This window comes from Onychomys torridus, chromosome 1 (genome assembly GCF_903995425.1).
Source record: "Onychomys torridus chromosome 1, mOncTor1.1, whole genome shotgun sequence".
Lineage (NCBI taxonomy): Eukaryota > Metazoa > Chordata > Mammalia > Rodentia > Cricetidae > Onychomys > Onychomys torridus.
Genome location: NC_050443.1, coordinates 16,474,394 through 16,487,454, shown reverse-complemented (window position 1 = coordinate 16,487,454; position 13,061 = coordinate 16,474,394). Strand labels below are relative to the sequence as shown.

Below are 13,061 nucleotides of genomic sequence, written 5' to 3'. Positions count from 1 at the left end.
ATCACATCCTGCACATTTACTACAGACAGACTGTTAATCCTTCACAGACAGTATTTCCTAAATCTGAGCAGCCAGATCTCGAACCCTACTCCCTTTACAGAAGAGGAAGCATAGTGCTCTAACAGCTGGGATGCAAGGCCTTTGACTTTGTCCTTAATATTGTTGTATTTCTTCATGCTATATTTCTTATCAAGAACTAGAAGTTCAGAAACTAAATCTAAAAAGGGGATATTCAAGAGTTATGTGACCCAGTACAGTACTAGATGCAGGTGGGAGATGTGACCAAACTGAGCCGGCAGATGGCTGAATTGGTAAAGGCACTTAAAGGTGAGCCTGACATCTTAAGTTGGGTTCCTGGGACCCATGTGGTATGTGGGGAGAATCGACTCCTATAAGTTGTCTTCTGACCTTCATGAGTGTATTATGGCTTGTGGACACACGCACACACAACCAATCTGGGCCTTGTAATTTAGGCTTATAAATAGCAGCTAATTGGAATACTGAGGCAGGAAGATCACCACTTCATTGCCTCTCTCAGCTATAGAATGATCAAGGCTAGCCTGGACCACTTAGTGAGGCCTTATCTTAAAGTGCAAAGTAAAAAGAAGGCTGAGGGTATAGCTCAATGGTAGACTGCTTCTTTAGCACACTTAAGGCTTCATGCTCAGTCCGTAGGTTTAGGGGTGGAGAGGAAGACAGGACATACGATTTGACTAGGAAAAAGGTTATTGCAGCCAAATCATTGAATCTCAGCCTCACTGTGGGAGCTTGCATAAACACAGTGTAGAGAGCCCCAAGGAAGATGGAATAAGCCACTCATGCTGAGTCTATATCTGATGAGAAGTAGAGTGTGACCTAGAAATGAAGGTGATGTTAGGCTGTGAGTTCTTGGAGTTGAATCTGGGTGCAGGCTGCCATAGTAAACTTCTAAACAGAAACTGATGTGATTTGAGTGTGATTTAGGAAGCTAAACCCACCTGTATGGACAGGACAGTTTGGAGGTCATCAATTGGAGGCTGAGAGACCAGGTTAAAAAAGCTGCAGCAACCATTTATTGCATCTTTGATTTGAGGTCACATTCCATTCCTTTTAACATTGTTTGTTTGTTTGTTTTTGTTTTTCGAGACAAGGTTTTTCTGTGTAGCTTTGGAGCCTGTCCTAGAACTCCCTCTGTAGTCCAGGCTGGCCTCAAACTCACAGAGATCCGCCTGCCTCTGCCTCCCAAGTGCTGGGATTAAAGGTGTGCGCCACCACCACCCAGCTTTATGTAGTTATTGATTCATTTTGTGGGATATAGTGTGTACCCCATGGCAGAATGGAGGTCAGAAGACAATTGGTGGGGAGCTGATTCCTTCCCCAGTGTGGCTCCCAGGAAAACTCAGTTCATCAGGCTCAGGCTTGGGAACCGTGCCTTTCTTTACCCCCTGAGCCATCATCCCACCAGCTCCTACTTTACTTTTCTTATTAGCTCATTGAGTCTCAAACCAGCACTTTGAATCAGGCTCTATAATTTTCTCTCAAGTTTTGCAGGTAGCAGTATTTTGGGAGGAGGTTCAAGGACAGCCTGGGCTACATAGCAAGAATCCACCTCCAAAAGCAAACAAATCAGTGTTCAGTGAGATTTAAGATGACTTACCTAAAATCTAACCAGTGAAGAATCTAGACTATCTTATGCCAGAGAACAAGCTTTTTTTTTTCCCCCTTTCTTTCTTTCTTCTTTTTGAGGAGGATGGGGGTCAGGGTTGGGGTTGAGATGCGTTTTCTTTATGTAGTCCTAGCTGGCCTTGAACTCAGAGATCCTTCTGCCTCTGCCTCCCAAGTGCTAGATTAAAGGTGTGCACTATTTCCTGGCTGAGAACACACTTTTAACTTTTATTCTAACGCTTCCCTTTAGGTAGGAGGCTGTTTCAGAAAGGAAGTATTGGCGAGCAGGCAAGTAGATGCAGCAAAGGAATAAGCCTTTATGTAGCAGGAGGAGCTCCATATGCCTGAATGGATTGGAGGTCACTGCAGGTTTTTGAGGACAGGAGTGATAGAAGTAGGAAAAATGGCTTTAGAAGCAGCTCTATGAGGGCAGGGTCAAGGGTAATAAATGGGAAAAGTAGAGGAGACTGGAACTGAGGGAGAGACCATGAGCTTTTAAGTTTTTGATAGTGTCTCCTCATGTTCCTAATGTTGATTCTCATTCTCTCTGTAGCCATCGTCAGCCAGTGGCAGCAGGAGTCCAAAGAGAAGGTGGTGTCCCTTTTGCTATCCCACCTGCCCCTGCTCCAGCCAGGCAACACAGAGGCCAAGTCCGAGTACATGAGACTGCTGCAGAAGGTGCTGGCCTACTCCATCGAGAGCAATGCCTTCATTGAGGAGAGCCGCCAACTGCTCTCCTATGCCCTCATCCACCCAGCCACCACGCTGGAGGACCGCAATGCGCTCGCCCTCTGGCTGAGCCACCTGGAAGAGCGGCTGGCTAGTGGTTTCCGCACCCGGCCAGAGCCCTCCTACCATTCACGCCAGGGCTCAGATGAGTGGGGGGGACCTGCAGAGCTGGCCCCTGGAGAGGCAGGACCAGGCTGGCAGGACAAGCCACCCCGGGAAAATGGACACGTACCCTTTCACCCATCCAGCTCAGTGCCGCCGGCCATCAACAGTATTGGGAGCAATGCAAACACAGGTGAGGGCTGTCTTCCTAGGTGGCTGTTCCTACTTGAAAATAGTCAGAATGGGCTATCTTCTCTTGCTCTGTGGCCTTAGCCAGTCCCATTACCCTTCTGGGCCTCCGCTTATGAGGGAGGCAGTGCAGAGGTTGTGAACCGGCCTCAGAGCAGAATCTGACCTATAGGTGTGTCTTAGGAACTCACATTTGATTTGGTTTTAAATAAGTTTAGTATACAAAATTTTAAAAATCGGATTTCCAGCTTCTGAAAAAGTCTCAAGATCTGGAGCTTCACAGACTATATTCCTAATGGCAGCTTGAGAGAACACTGAGTCCATGCCTATACATGAGCCCTGTGACCCTCTTAGCATTTTTTCCTTCTTTTTCTTTTCTTTTTTTTAAATGTGTGGGTGGGTGTTTTGCTAGCTTGTCTGTGTACCATATGCATAACATGTCCAAAGAGGCCAGAAGAGGGTTCCGTAGAGCAAGAGTGGCAGATGGTGGTGAGCCACCACGTGGGTGCTGGGAACTGAACTCTGGTCCTCTGCTGCAAGAGCAGCCAGCACTCTTTAACCACTGAACATCTCTCCAGCCCTCCCTACCAACATTTTTGATTCCTGACTGGCTTCTGAGGACCGCTGGCAGGGATGGATACCATCACCTGAGGTTTCTTTAGCTCACTCGAGATTGGTCTTCCAACACAAGAAGTGTGAGTTTAAATCTGACACTGCAGAGCGCCAGCTGTTTACAGTTGGGCATGGGTGCCAGGCGCTCTCAGCAGCACCGTCACAGACACGGTCTCAGTTAAACCTTGTCACACTCCATTAGGCCGATGATGTTACAAATGAGGACTTAGGATTCAAAGATCGGAAATCACGTAGTTGACATCACACGTAGAACAAGTAGTGGAACTGGCCAAGGTTCAGACTTGAGCAGTTTGAGCCAGAACTGCCCTGACCAGTGCTGTCCTGCTAACCAGCTAAGCCCAGAGGTTGGGTAAGACAGGAGCCGGTATTAAGGTGCCTTTTTGAGATGTTAGCTGAGATGAACAGTGTAAGACACTGTGGCTTTTCTAAGCCATGAAGAGTGGCGTGACCTAATTAAAGGCGAGTGCTCATGATTTAGCCTTAGGGGTCAGCCCCTTTCAGCAGGCACTGATTAAAGTAGGCCAGGCAAGACAGGGTTCTCAGCGCATTTCCAGGGAACTCTAGCAACCCCATTTACTTTGAAGTACCACACTTCCTGTACCATGTTTGGAGAGTATATTAACATTGATTGTTCTGACTGGGAAACATTGAGCACTTTGCCAGGAGCTATTCTGAGGACTTCATAACTATAACTATAAAACTTGGCTTAGGCTCAGAAGTCACCTGCCCAAGATAATGTCAGAATTAAATCCAGGTAGTATGGCTCTGGAGCTCAGAGTCTGAATACTGCACAGCCTCTGCCTAAAAATGACCCATGCAGTGACTCCTCCCACCCCTGTGTGCTTCCTGGCTCAGAACCCTAGTAGGCTTTTTGTTTTTGCTTTTTCTTTTGGAAACACTGGTAGTAGAACTTAGAATCTTGACTATACTAGACAAGGCTGTACCACTGAGCTACAGCCCCAGCACTCCAAGCAACTTTGAAGGACCAAGCTTCCACAGTGTTGAATAGGTGTATGAACCATTCCATGTAGAGGGCACACCATGATTGAAAGTGGAGCACCAGTGTACAGCAGGTCTTAAGATTCTTCCAGTGATCACATTGGTGCATGCTAGGCTAACCTGTACCTATTTGAGGACTTCATATGGACAAAGAGACAAAAATCCTGTCCAAGAGCACTGATTTCAGAGGTAGTAGAATTAGGATTTGAAGTCAGATCTTAAAAGCCCACTGTTTGGGGCTTTGAAGGATAAAATGAAACTTTTGGATATCAGACAGTTGCAGGAAGCAGGAAACCGTTAAAATATTTTTGAGTGGGAAGCAAAGATTGGCCTGGGAGGGCAGGCAGGGTGAGTTTGGTGTACTGCCAAGGACAGACCAGGATTTCTTGGAGAGTGTGAGGCCATGGATCTGTAGCCGGCATTCCTGTTTTTATAATCCTCAGGCAGCGGCCAGCCTCCACCCCAACACAGGCCAAGCAGGACTCCTCAGGAACTGCATGGCCACTTCAGTCAGGGTAATTTCCTGCCCTCTCAGCCTCACCAGCCCACTTCTTGGCTGAGAAGGGAGGGAGGAGGTGGCCAGCGGCACCAAGACAGGCACAAAGGCCTGTATTGAGGGTTTTCCAGCTCTGGGGCCCAGAGTGCCATCTTTTTCCAAGAGGCCCCACATAGGGCAGAAGCCAGAGTCCACAGTGTCCAGAAACTTGGAAGGAGCCCTGAGTAACAGGGTCCTGGGCAATAGCGGAGGCTGACACTATCTGTGTACAGTGGGCTAGTCGAGACCTTCTCCCTTGAGTGACTTTCTGGCTAGGAATATTGTTACATATTGTTACATATTGTAACAGAAGGTACTTTGGAGTCTGTACCAAGATGGCCTCCTTCTGGGTGGCCTGTCACTGGGACACTTAGAGGAACCCCATCCTGTACTCTTTCTCTTCTTAGTCCCCTGTGGGAACTGGGGCAAAGTAGTTCAGCTTCCGGGTCCTTGTCCTCACCTAACCAGGCTTTTTGGCTTTCTCTGTTTCTCTCTAGGCTGCCACGGGAACTTCTGGATTCCCTGTGCTGAGCTCACAGGCCCTCTTAACACTCATTTGTTCTTTATGAAACTCAGTTGGAAGGCTCCTGTGTTGTATCCTGCCCCTGAGCCTGGGGTACAAAAATGATTGGGCCAGGTTGCTCCCCTTCATAAGTCCAGTACAAGAAGCTGGCTAGCACAAGGGCAGCAAGTGCTTGACCTGCAGTAGCCCAAAGGAGGTGCTTGAGCAAGACGCAGGCAGAAGCGGCTGACAGAAAGGGATGGTGAAGCAGTGCTAGGACAGGGAAAAGACAGTGACAAGGTCTGGATGTTCAGAGGGTACTGTGTTGTCCAGAGAATCAACTTGGAACTTTTGCTTACCTCAGAAATGGAGTGGACAGAGTGTCAAATGTCTTGGGGAAGAGGGTACTGACTTCACCCTGAGTTACCAGGCCTCTTAGCTGGTCGGTTTGGGTTTAGTCCAGGAAAAAATGGAGACAAAGGGTCCAGTCACAGAGATGTTAGAGGAGCAGTTCATTAGCTAGGCGTGAAGGGACACACCTATAATCCCAATGCATGAGAGACTGAGGCAGGGGGAGCATGAGTTTGAGGTCAGCCTGAGCTATAGTGGGTTCTGGGCCACTATAGCAGTACTCTTTCTTGATCTCCCCGCCCCCAAAGTAAAAAGGGACTCAGCGTACTTGGCTTATTTGTAAGTACTAGGGAAGCAATTTCCTCGGCCATCCCCCCTGTGATTGCTGAGGATATGATGATGTCATGTACAGATCTCTGCATTTGTCTAGCAAAGGGGTTTACTAGTTAATAAGCAATCAACTATGTAAGAGATTCTGGGTTGTGATCAGTGTTTAAAGGTGAGAGAATAATTGGGATAGAGGACTAGAAGGCATTGACAAAATGGAAGACTTAGGGTAGGGCTCAGGAGGTAACAGTTAACTGAGGCTTGAGACTGCCAGCTGCTAAGATTGGGGAGTTGAGAATGTGGTAGGGTTCAGTGGCAGAGTACTTGTCTAGTTTGCAAGAGGCCCTGGGGTTCATTCTTTCTTCAGTATCACAGAAAAGGGAACCGAAAGAAAAAGAGCAAATGTCAAAATCCTTTGGTGTAACCTTAAAGTGTTACAGAGCAAGCATTTGGTGTTCAGAAACCAGGGTGATCACATATATTTATTAAGAGACAGAAGCACAAGGATGCTTTGAGAGGACCTGTCTCAAAAGAGGACTAGGGTGGTTGGTTCCAGAGAAGTGAGGACTAGAAAGACCTTGAGCCAAGGACTGGGCTATAGGAGATAAGAGATCAGAGGTGACTAGAGGCCAGGGCTTTCAGGTATGTGGAAGAGTTTGGATTTTGTTGTCAGCATGAAGGAAGCCACTAGGATCTAAACAGGCCAAATTTGCACATTGGAAGTGTCACTGTCTAGTTGAGTGTGGTGGCACATGCCTGTAATCCCAGCACATAGGAAGATCACTGAGTTTGAGGTCAGCCTGGCTACAAAGTGAGAACCAATCTCTTAAGAAGCCACCACCCCTAAAAACAATCAGCATGGCTGCTATAAGGAAAGGGGGCTGTAAGTAGAAAGAGTGAAGAGAAGAATCCAGCTACTGGGGTTTGGATAAGAGTGTGAGCAAAGGCTGGGCGGTGGCACACGCCTTTAATCCCAGCTCTCAGAAGGCAGAGGCAGGAGGATCTTTGTGAGTTCAAGGCCAGCCTGGTCTACAGACCGAGATCTAAGAAAGGTGCAAAGCTACACAGAGAAACCCTGTCTCGAAAAACCAAAAAGAAAAAAGAAAAGTGTGAGCAAATTGCAGGGCAAGTTCAGAGGAGTCTGGCAGCAGCATGCTGGGAAGTTGGGTGTTGGCGTGGGAGGTTGGACAATATCTATAGACAGTTGCTATTGGGGCCCCTTGGCTCCCTTCCTTCCCCTTGGTAGATTACAGAATTGAGCAGGCCATGGTCTTTTTTGTGCACAGATTCCCAACCTGACCTCTTGATTTTCCTTCTCTGGCCAGGTCTCCCCTGCCAAATCCACCCTAGCCCACTGAAGCGCTCCATGTCACTCATCCCTACAAGCCCCCAGGCCCCTGGTGAGTGGCCGAGTCCAGAGGAGCTTGGGGCCCGGGCTGCTTTCACCACGCCCGACCACGCACCCCTTTCGCCACAGAGCAGTGTGGCCTCCTCTGGCAGTGAGCAGACGGAGGAGCAGGGCTCCAGCCGGAACACTTTCCAAGAGGATGGAAGCGGGATGAAAGGTGCATCCAGAGGACATGCCAGAACCCTTCTCCAGGGCTTGGGCCGGGCTAGAAGGACAGAAAATTGCCTGTAGCTGCCACCTCAGGGAGGGGACAGGTCTGAAGGCAATAGATAGCTCCTCCCCTCACAGCCAGCCAGAGCTCAAGATAATTGATGGATGAGATTAAATCATGGAGGCCATCCTAGCAGCTCAGTAGGTCAGGTGTCCTGCTGGGGAAGACTGTCTTGAAAGGGCCTCACTAGGCAGGTAGAGGCAGCTTCTGGTCCCAACCCCTCCCAGCTCACTGCAGTTTCTAAGGCTACTGGTGGCTTATTCCTGATCTCTTTCCCACCCTCATCTCCCAGTCACCAGTATTCCTCTCCTGACTAACCCTCTCTCCTTTTATACAGACGTGCCCTCATGGCTCAAGAGCCTCCGCTTGCACAAGTATGCTGCTTTGTTCTCACAGATGAGCTACGAAGAGATGATGACCCTAACAGAGCAGCACCTTGAGTCACAGGTGAACCCGAGGGACCACCGGGGAGGTGTTGGGCCAGCACCATTGGGTGCTGTTCTTGCTATTATGTCCCTGGTCTCTGTTGGGACACCCCTGTGTACCTCACCTATATCCAGTTTCCTGTCTCCTTCTGTCCTCATCACAGAACGTCACCAAAGGTGCCCGGCACAAGATAGCCCTGAGCATTCAGAAGCTTCGTGAGAGACAGAGCGTCCTCAAGTCCCTAGAGAAGGTGAGGACTTGATATCCTCATCTCCAAGGCCCAGTGGTAGAGGCAGGTGGAAGGCTTTGGGTCAGCCTTTTTGGCAGCTGCCTGGGCCTCCTCATTCCTGCAGTCTGACCTCTGGTGGCCTCAGGCATGGGCAGCTGGATTCCAGAGACCCTGAGCAAAGAGTTGTCATCAAAGAGCTCACTTAGTTCTGCCCGAGAGGTTCCTTCCTGCCCTCTCTTCCTTCCCTGTTCTGGTTTGTGATTCCAGAATGTCTCCATCTTCTAACATTAGACCTGATAGGTTTTTACTTTTGTGGGTGAGTTGCAGTTGTACAAGAGATCTTTTCATTTGACTTTCTCTTCCACTCAATCCTGTGTCTGCTTCCATTATCTTCCTCTCTCCTCTCCCTGCTGCCTCCTTCTGGTTTTCCCTCCTGCTTCACATCTTATCTGAATCTCTGCTTTTTCCTTGGAGGGAAGAGTTTACCTGACTGATGGGCCAGAACTTCTCTTATCTGATCTCTGTGCTGGAACCTTGCACACCCTTTGGGCTTCTCTGAACCTCATCTGACCACTCTTGTGTAGTCATTTTTGGTACCACCATGAAGTCTGTGCCTGACCTGGCTACATCCTCCCTTGCAGGATGTGCTGGAAGGTGGCAATCTACGGAGCGCTCTGCAGGAGCTACAGCAGATCATCATCACCCCTATCAAGGCCTACAGTGTCCTTCAGGCCACCCCTACTGCCAAGGATGGAGGTCGGGGGGAGCCGCTACTGCCAGGTGCTGAGCCTCCCCTCACCCACCCTGGAACAGACAAGGGCACTGAGGCCAGTGACCCTCCAGCTGCAGAGAACTATCCTCCTCCACCAGCTCCAGCTCCCTCTGATAGCAGTGAGCCAGCCCCAGCTCCCGTCGCCGACGGAGACATCCCCAGCCAGTTTACACGGGTGATGGGCAAAGGTGAGAGCAACCAGTGCCTATCCCAGAATCCTGAAACAGAATACTAGGTGAACCCAGGCACCATGGTTCAAGTCCAAGTTAGAGAAAGGGGAGCCATGTTTCTTCTTTAAAGACCCTAGAGGTGAACCTCAGAATAGCTGAAACTGAGTGGGACTAGACCTCTTCCTGCAGGCCTCTCTGGGCTGATGGTACTAGCCCTTGCCTTCAAAGCCCAGGAGTTGGGACTTAACCAGCCCAAGTTTCTCATCCCTCTGCACCCAGCAGCTGGAGGTTGCAGTGTGGCAGAGGTTATGTTGGGACTAAGCTCTGTCTGCTCTTTCCCATGTTCCTCAGTATGCACCCAGCTGCTGGTGTCCCGACCAGACGAGGAGAACATCACCAGTTACCTCCAGCTTATCGAAAAGTGCCTGACTCACGAGGTAAGACCTTCACTAGGGCTCCCAAGAAGAAAAGAGACTGCTCCACCCCTCTCAGCCTGCAGTGAATGCACCAGGGCCCAGGTTCCAGCCCATCCTCCATCTTCTCCAGTGTTGCCTTCAAGGGCTTCTCAGCTTTGGCACACACTGTATGTGGGAAGTGGCCATTCCCCACTTGTTCTTGGGCTAGCACTTGTCCAGGTTTCCCAGGTCACCTCACAGAACAGGGTCAGAGTTCCTTGCCCCTTGCTCTTCATGCTCACAGGAAGAGATAACTGCAGTCGGTCACTACTGCACACCTATCTCCCCCAGCTAATGTGTAAGCATGGTCTTCTGTCCAGCATTCCCCTTCCCCCAATCTAGGCTTTCACAGAAACACAGAAGAAGCGGCTGCTGTCCTGGAAGCAGCAAGTGCTGAAACTCCTCCGGACATTTCCACGCAAAGCTGCATTGGACATGCAGAACTACAGGCAGCAGAAGGGGTAGGTGGGCACCTTCCTAGGCCCATGGAGTTAGCATGAGGGTGCCTAAAAGGGTGATTGTGTTTTGGAATGGGCCCCTGCTATACTTACTCAAATCATCCAGTATAGAGTTTCTAGAAAATCAAGATGTACAACTTAAAAGAGAAAAAAGGCCAGATGTAGTGGCGCATGCCTTTATCCCAGCACTTGAGAGACTGGGGCAGTGGTATCTCTGGGTTCAAGGATACCAGGACTCATAGAGAAACCCTGTCTCAAAAAATCAAGAGAGGGAGAGAGGACTTTATTCTCAGCACTCAGGAGGCAGAGGCAAGTAGATTTCTATGACTATGGGGGATGGGGAGGTAGAATTTGTGGAAGGAGACTGATTTGTGGAAAGGTACTGACATTTGATTGTCCTTCATAAAATTTTCTTAAGAGATGGGGCCCTGAAGAGGGAGAGTGGGTCTTCAGTCCAGAGAGGCTTCATTAAGGGGAGATGTATCATCATGGCCATAGGCAGCCACAAGGGGGCTTTGAAGGGAAGAAGAGGGAGCTTTCCTTTCAAATCTGGAAAACGAAGTGGGGTTCTGGCTCTAACAGATTTTCAGGGAGATGGACAGCTTTATGCCACATGATCTAATTTACATGCTATGGGACATAGCAGTAGACGCTAGGTAGAACCTTTAACTTGATCTAATTTACATGCTATGGACATAGCAGTAGACGCTAGGTAGAACCTTTAACTTGATCTAATTTACATGCTATGGACATAGCAGTAGACGCTAGGTAGAACCTTTAACTTGCTTTGTAGCTGCTAGAGAGAGGAGGGCCTGCCAGGTCACACACAGCACTGGTAAGGATCAGAGGACAACTTTCAGAGTCAGTTCTCTCCTTATACCATCTGGGTTCCAGGGGTCAAACTCCTCAGATTCATTGGTCTTGGTGCCAAGCACCTTTACCTGCTGAGCCATGGTATGGACCCATTGTATACTTTGTTACCAGCTCTCTGTCCCAGAGAGAAAGAGCTACAGGGAAGGTGCCCGGACTTGTGGGCGAGAGAGAGTAAAGAAAGGCAGCTGGAGTCTGATCCAATGTTAACAGTACAAGTGTGCAAGGGCTGGGGCATTGTGTACAGAGAATTTGCCTACTGTGCATGAGGCCCTGGCTGCCATCCCAGCACCACAGAAAAGAAAGCAGGATGCCGAGGTGGCCAAGCCCAGCATGTGTCTGTGGAGTAGACCCTTCTCCTGTACCTTTGTCTCCTTACCTGTATGCAGAAGGCTCTGAGGTCCCTTCTTACACCAGACCGTACATTTCTCCCTTGAGGAGTGACATTTGGAGAGCTGCTTTGAGGGTGCAGCAAGGACACCTACCTCTCTATGCTTCCCATACCCATCCTTGGTCAGGAGACAGGCATGTAGAGTGCAAGGATATGGTCCGGGAATCCTTTCTCAGAGCAAGTTGGTGTTTTGTCCCACCTACTGGAGTTGAGAGAAGGTAAGAGATATGGACACTTCTACCTGAGCTAACACCCTGCCCTCTACTCTCTGACAGCTGGGCATTTGGCTCCAACTCGCTCCCCATAGCTGGCTCTGTGGGGATGGGTGTGGCCCGGCGGACCCAACGCCAGTTCCCAATGCCTCCTCGGGCCCTCCCACCTGGCAGGATGGGCCTCCTGAGCCCTTCAGGCATTGGGGGTGTCTCTCCTCGACATGCCCTTACCAGCCCCAGTCTTGGGGGTCAGGGCCGACAGGTGAGCCGGCTGGTATGGAAGCCTAAGTACTTCTGGGGTTGGGGTGGCAGTACCTGGGATGTGTGTCTGTACAAGGGCTTGGGTCTCTCCCACTCATCCTGACACTTTCTCTCATGTTCTATGCAGAACCTGTGGTTTGCCAACCCTGGAGGCAGTAACAGCATGCCCAGCCAGAGCCGCAGCTCTGTGCAGCGCACACACTCGCTCCCAGTCCACTCGTCACCCCAGGCTATTCTCATGTTCCCTCCAGGTGAGGTGCCCTGCCTCTGGCATTCAGACTGGTCAACCTCCTCAGTTAACTTTTGTCTCCTCACCTGGATCTCACATCTGGATTTGTAGCAGGTCTCTCCAGGCTATGTACCACCTCCCATCTCCCTGTGTCTTAAGGGAGGTGTTTTCCTTCTCTGTCCATTAAGTCTATTGGGGTGCTCTCCCCTTCACGGAATACCTTATCTCCCCTCTGCTTACATGTCTTTTCTTTCCTATGACACGGTCACTGTCTTTCTAGGTTCAGTTCATACTCAGAAGGGGTTGAGTCTGAGAGGTCAGTGAGGAGATTATAATTTATCAGCCCACCTCTGTTCTGTCAGAGGCAGGTGACTGCTGGATCCAGTGACTCTACCTTGTAATGAGGTTCTGTGGTAAAGGGTGGTGAAGGTGGGCTCTTTCTCCTCTGCTCACACCAGCCTGGAGGTCAGAAGTCAGGAGGGTTGAGTGACAGGTGTCAGATCAAAGGTATGCTAGCTCTGGGTTCCTGCTTGACTGGTTGAGGGAGAGTGGTTCCTGTCTGGTCTACTCCTGCGTGCTTGGGTTAGGCATGGCATCTGTGACAGGAAGCTGACTTCAGTGGGCTGCTCTGGACAGGTCTTAGATTTGACCTAAGTTCTTGCAGTCAGAAACTTTATAGCCAGTAGAGTTTCTGAATTGATAAAATAGCCAGTAGGCCTCTATCTGTGGTGCCAGAGTCTGTGTACATCCTAGGACAGATCTTGGCAAACTGGGAGCATATATTGTGTAAATGGTGTTGAGTGAATGGGTGTGCCATAGGTGCAAAGGTGGGAATTGTTTCAACAAGTGTGTTGGCCTGTCAGGCAGCCTCCCCTGATGCTCATGGGAAGGGTGCTCAAGTCTGTTCTTAACCTCACCAGTTACCAATCAGCTACAAAGAGTGTTCAAGTTCAAAGCT

The 13,061-nt window shown here is 49.6% G+C and overlaps 1 protein-coding gene across 1 annotated transcript in view; it reads left to right on the top strand.

Moving 5' to 3' along the window:
• The window catches only part of Samd4b (sterile alpha motif domain containing 4B), a 38,532-nt gene that overhangs the window by 22,413 nt on the left and 3,058 nt on the right, over nt 1–13,061 (top strand). Inside the window, exons 3-11 of the mRNA XM_036192963.1 lie at nt 2,198–2,668; nt 7,337–7,576; nt 7,968–8,077; nt 8,220–8,306; nt 8,927–9,245; nt 9,579–9,664; nt 10,025–10,143; nt 11,677–11,875; nt 12,002–12,125. Of these exons, the coding sequence (XP_036048856.1) occupies nt 2,198–2,668; nt 7,337–7,576; nt 7,968–8,077; nt 8,220–8,306; nt 8,927–9,245; nt 9,579–9,664; nt 10,025–10,143; nt 11,677–11,875; nt 12,002–12,125 (1,755 nt within the window). The remainder of the gene's footprint in view (nt 1–2,197; nt 2,669–7,336; nt 7,577–7,967; nt 8,078–8,219; nt 8,307–8,926; nt 9,246–9,578; nt 9,665–10,024; nt 10,144–11,676; nt 11,876–12,001; nt 12,126–13,061) is intronic.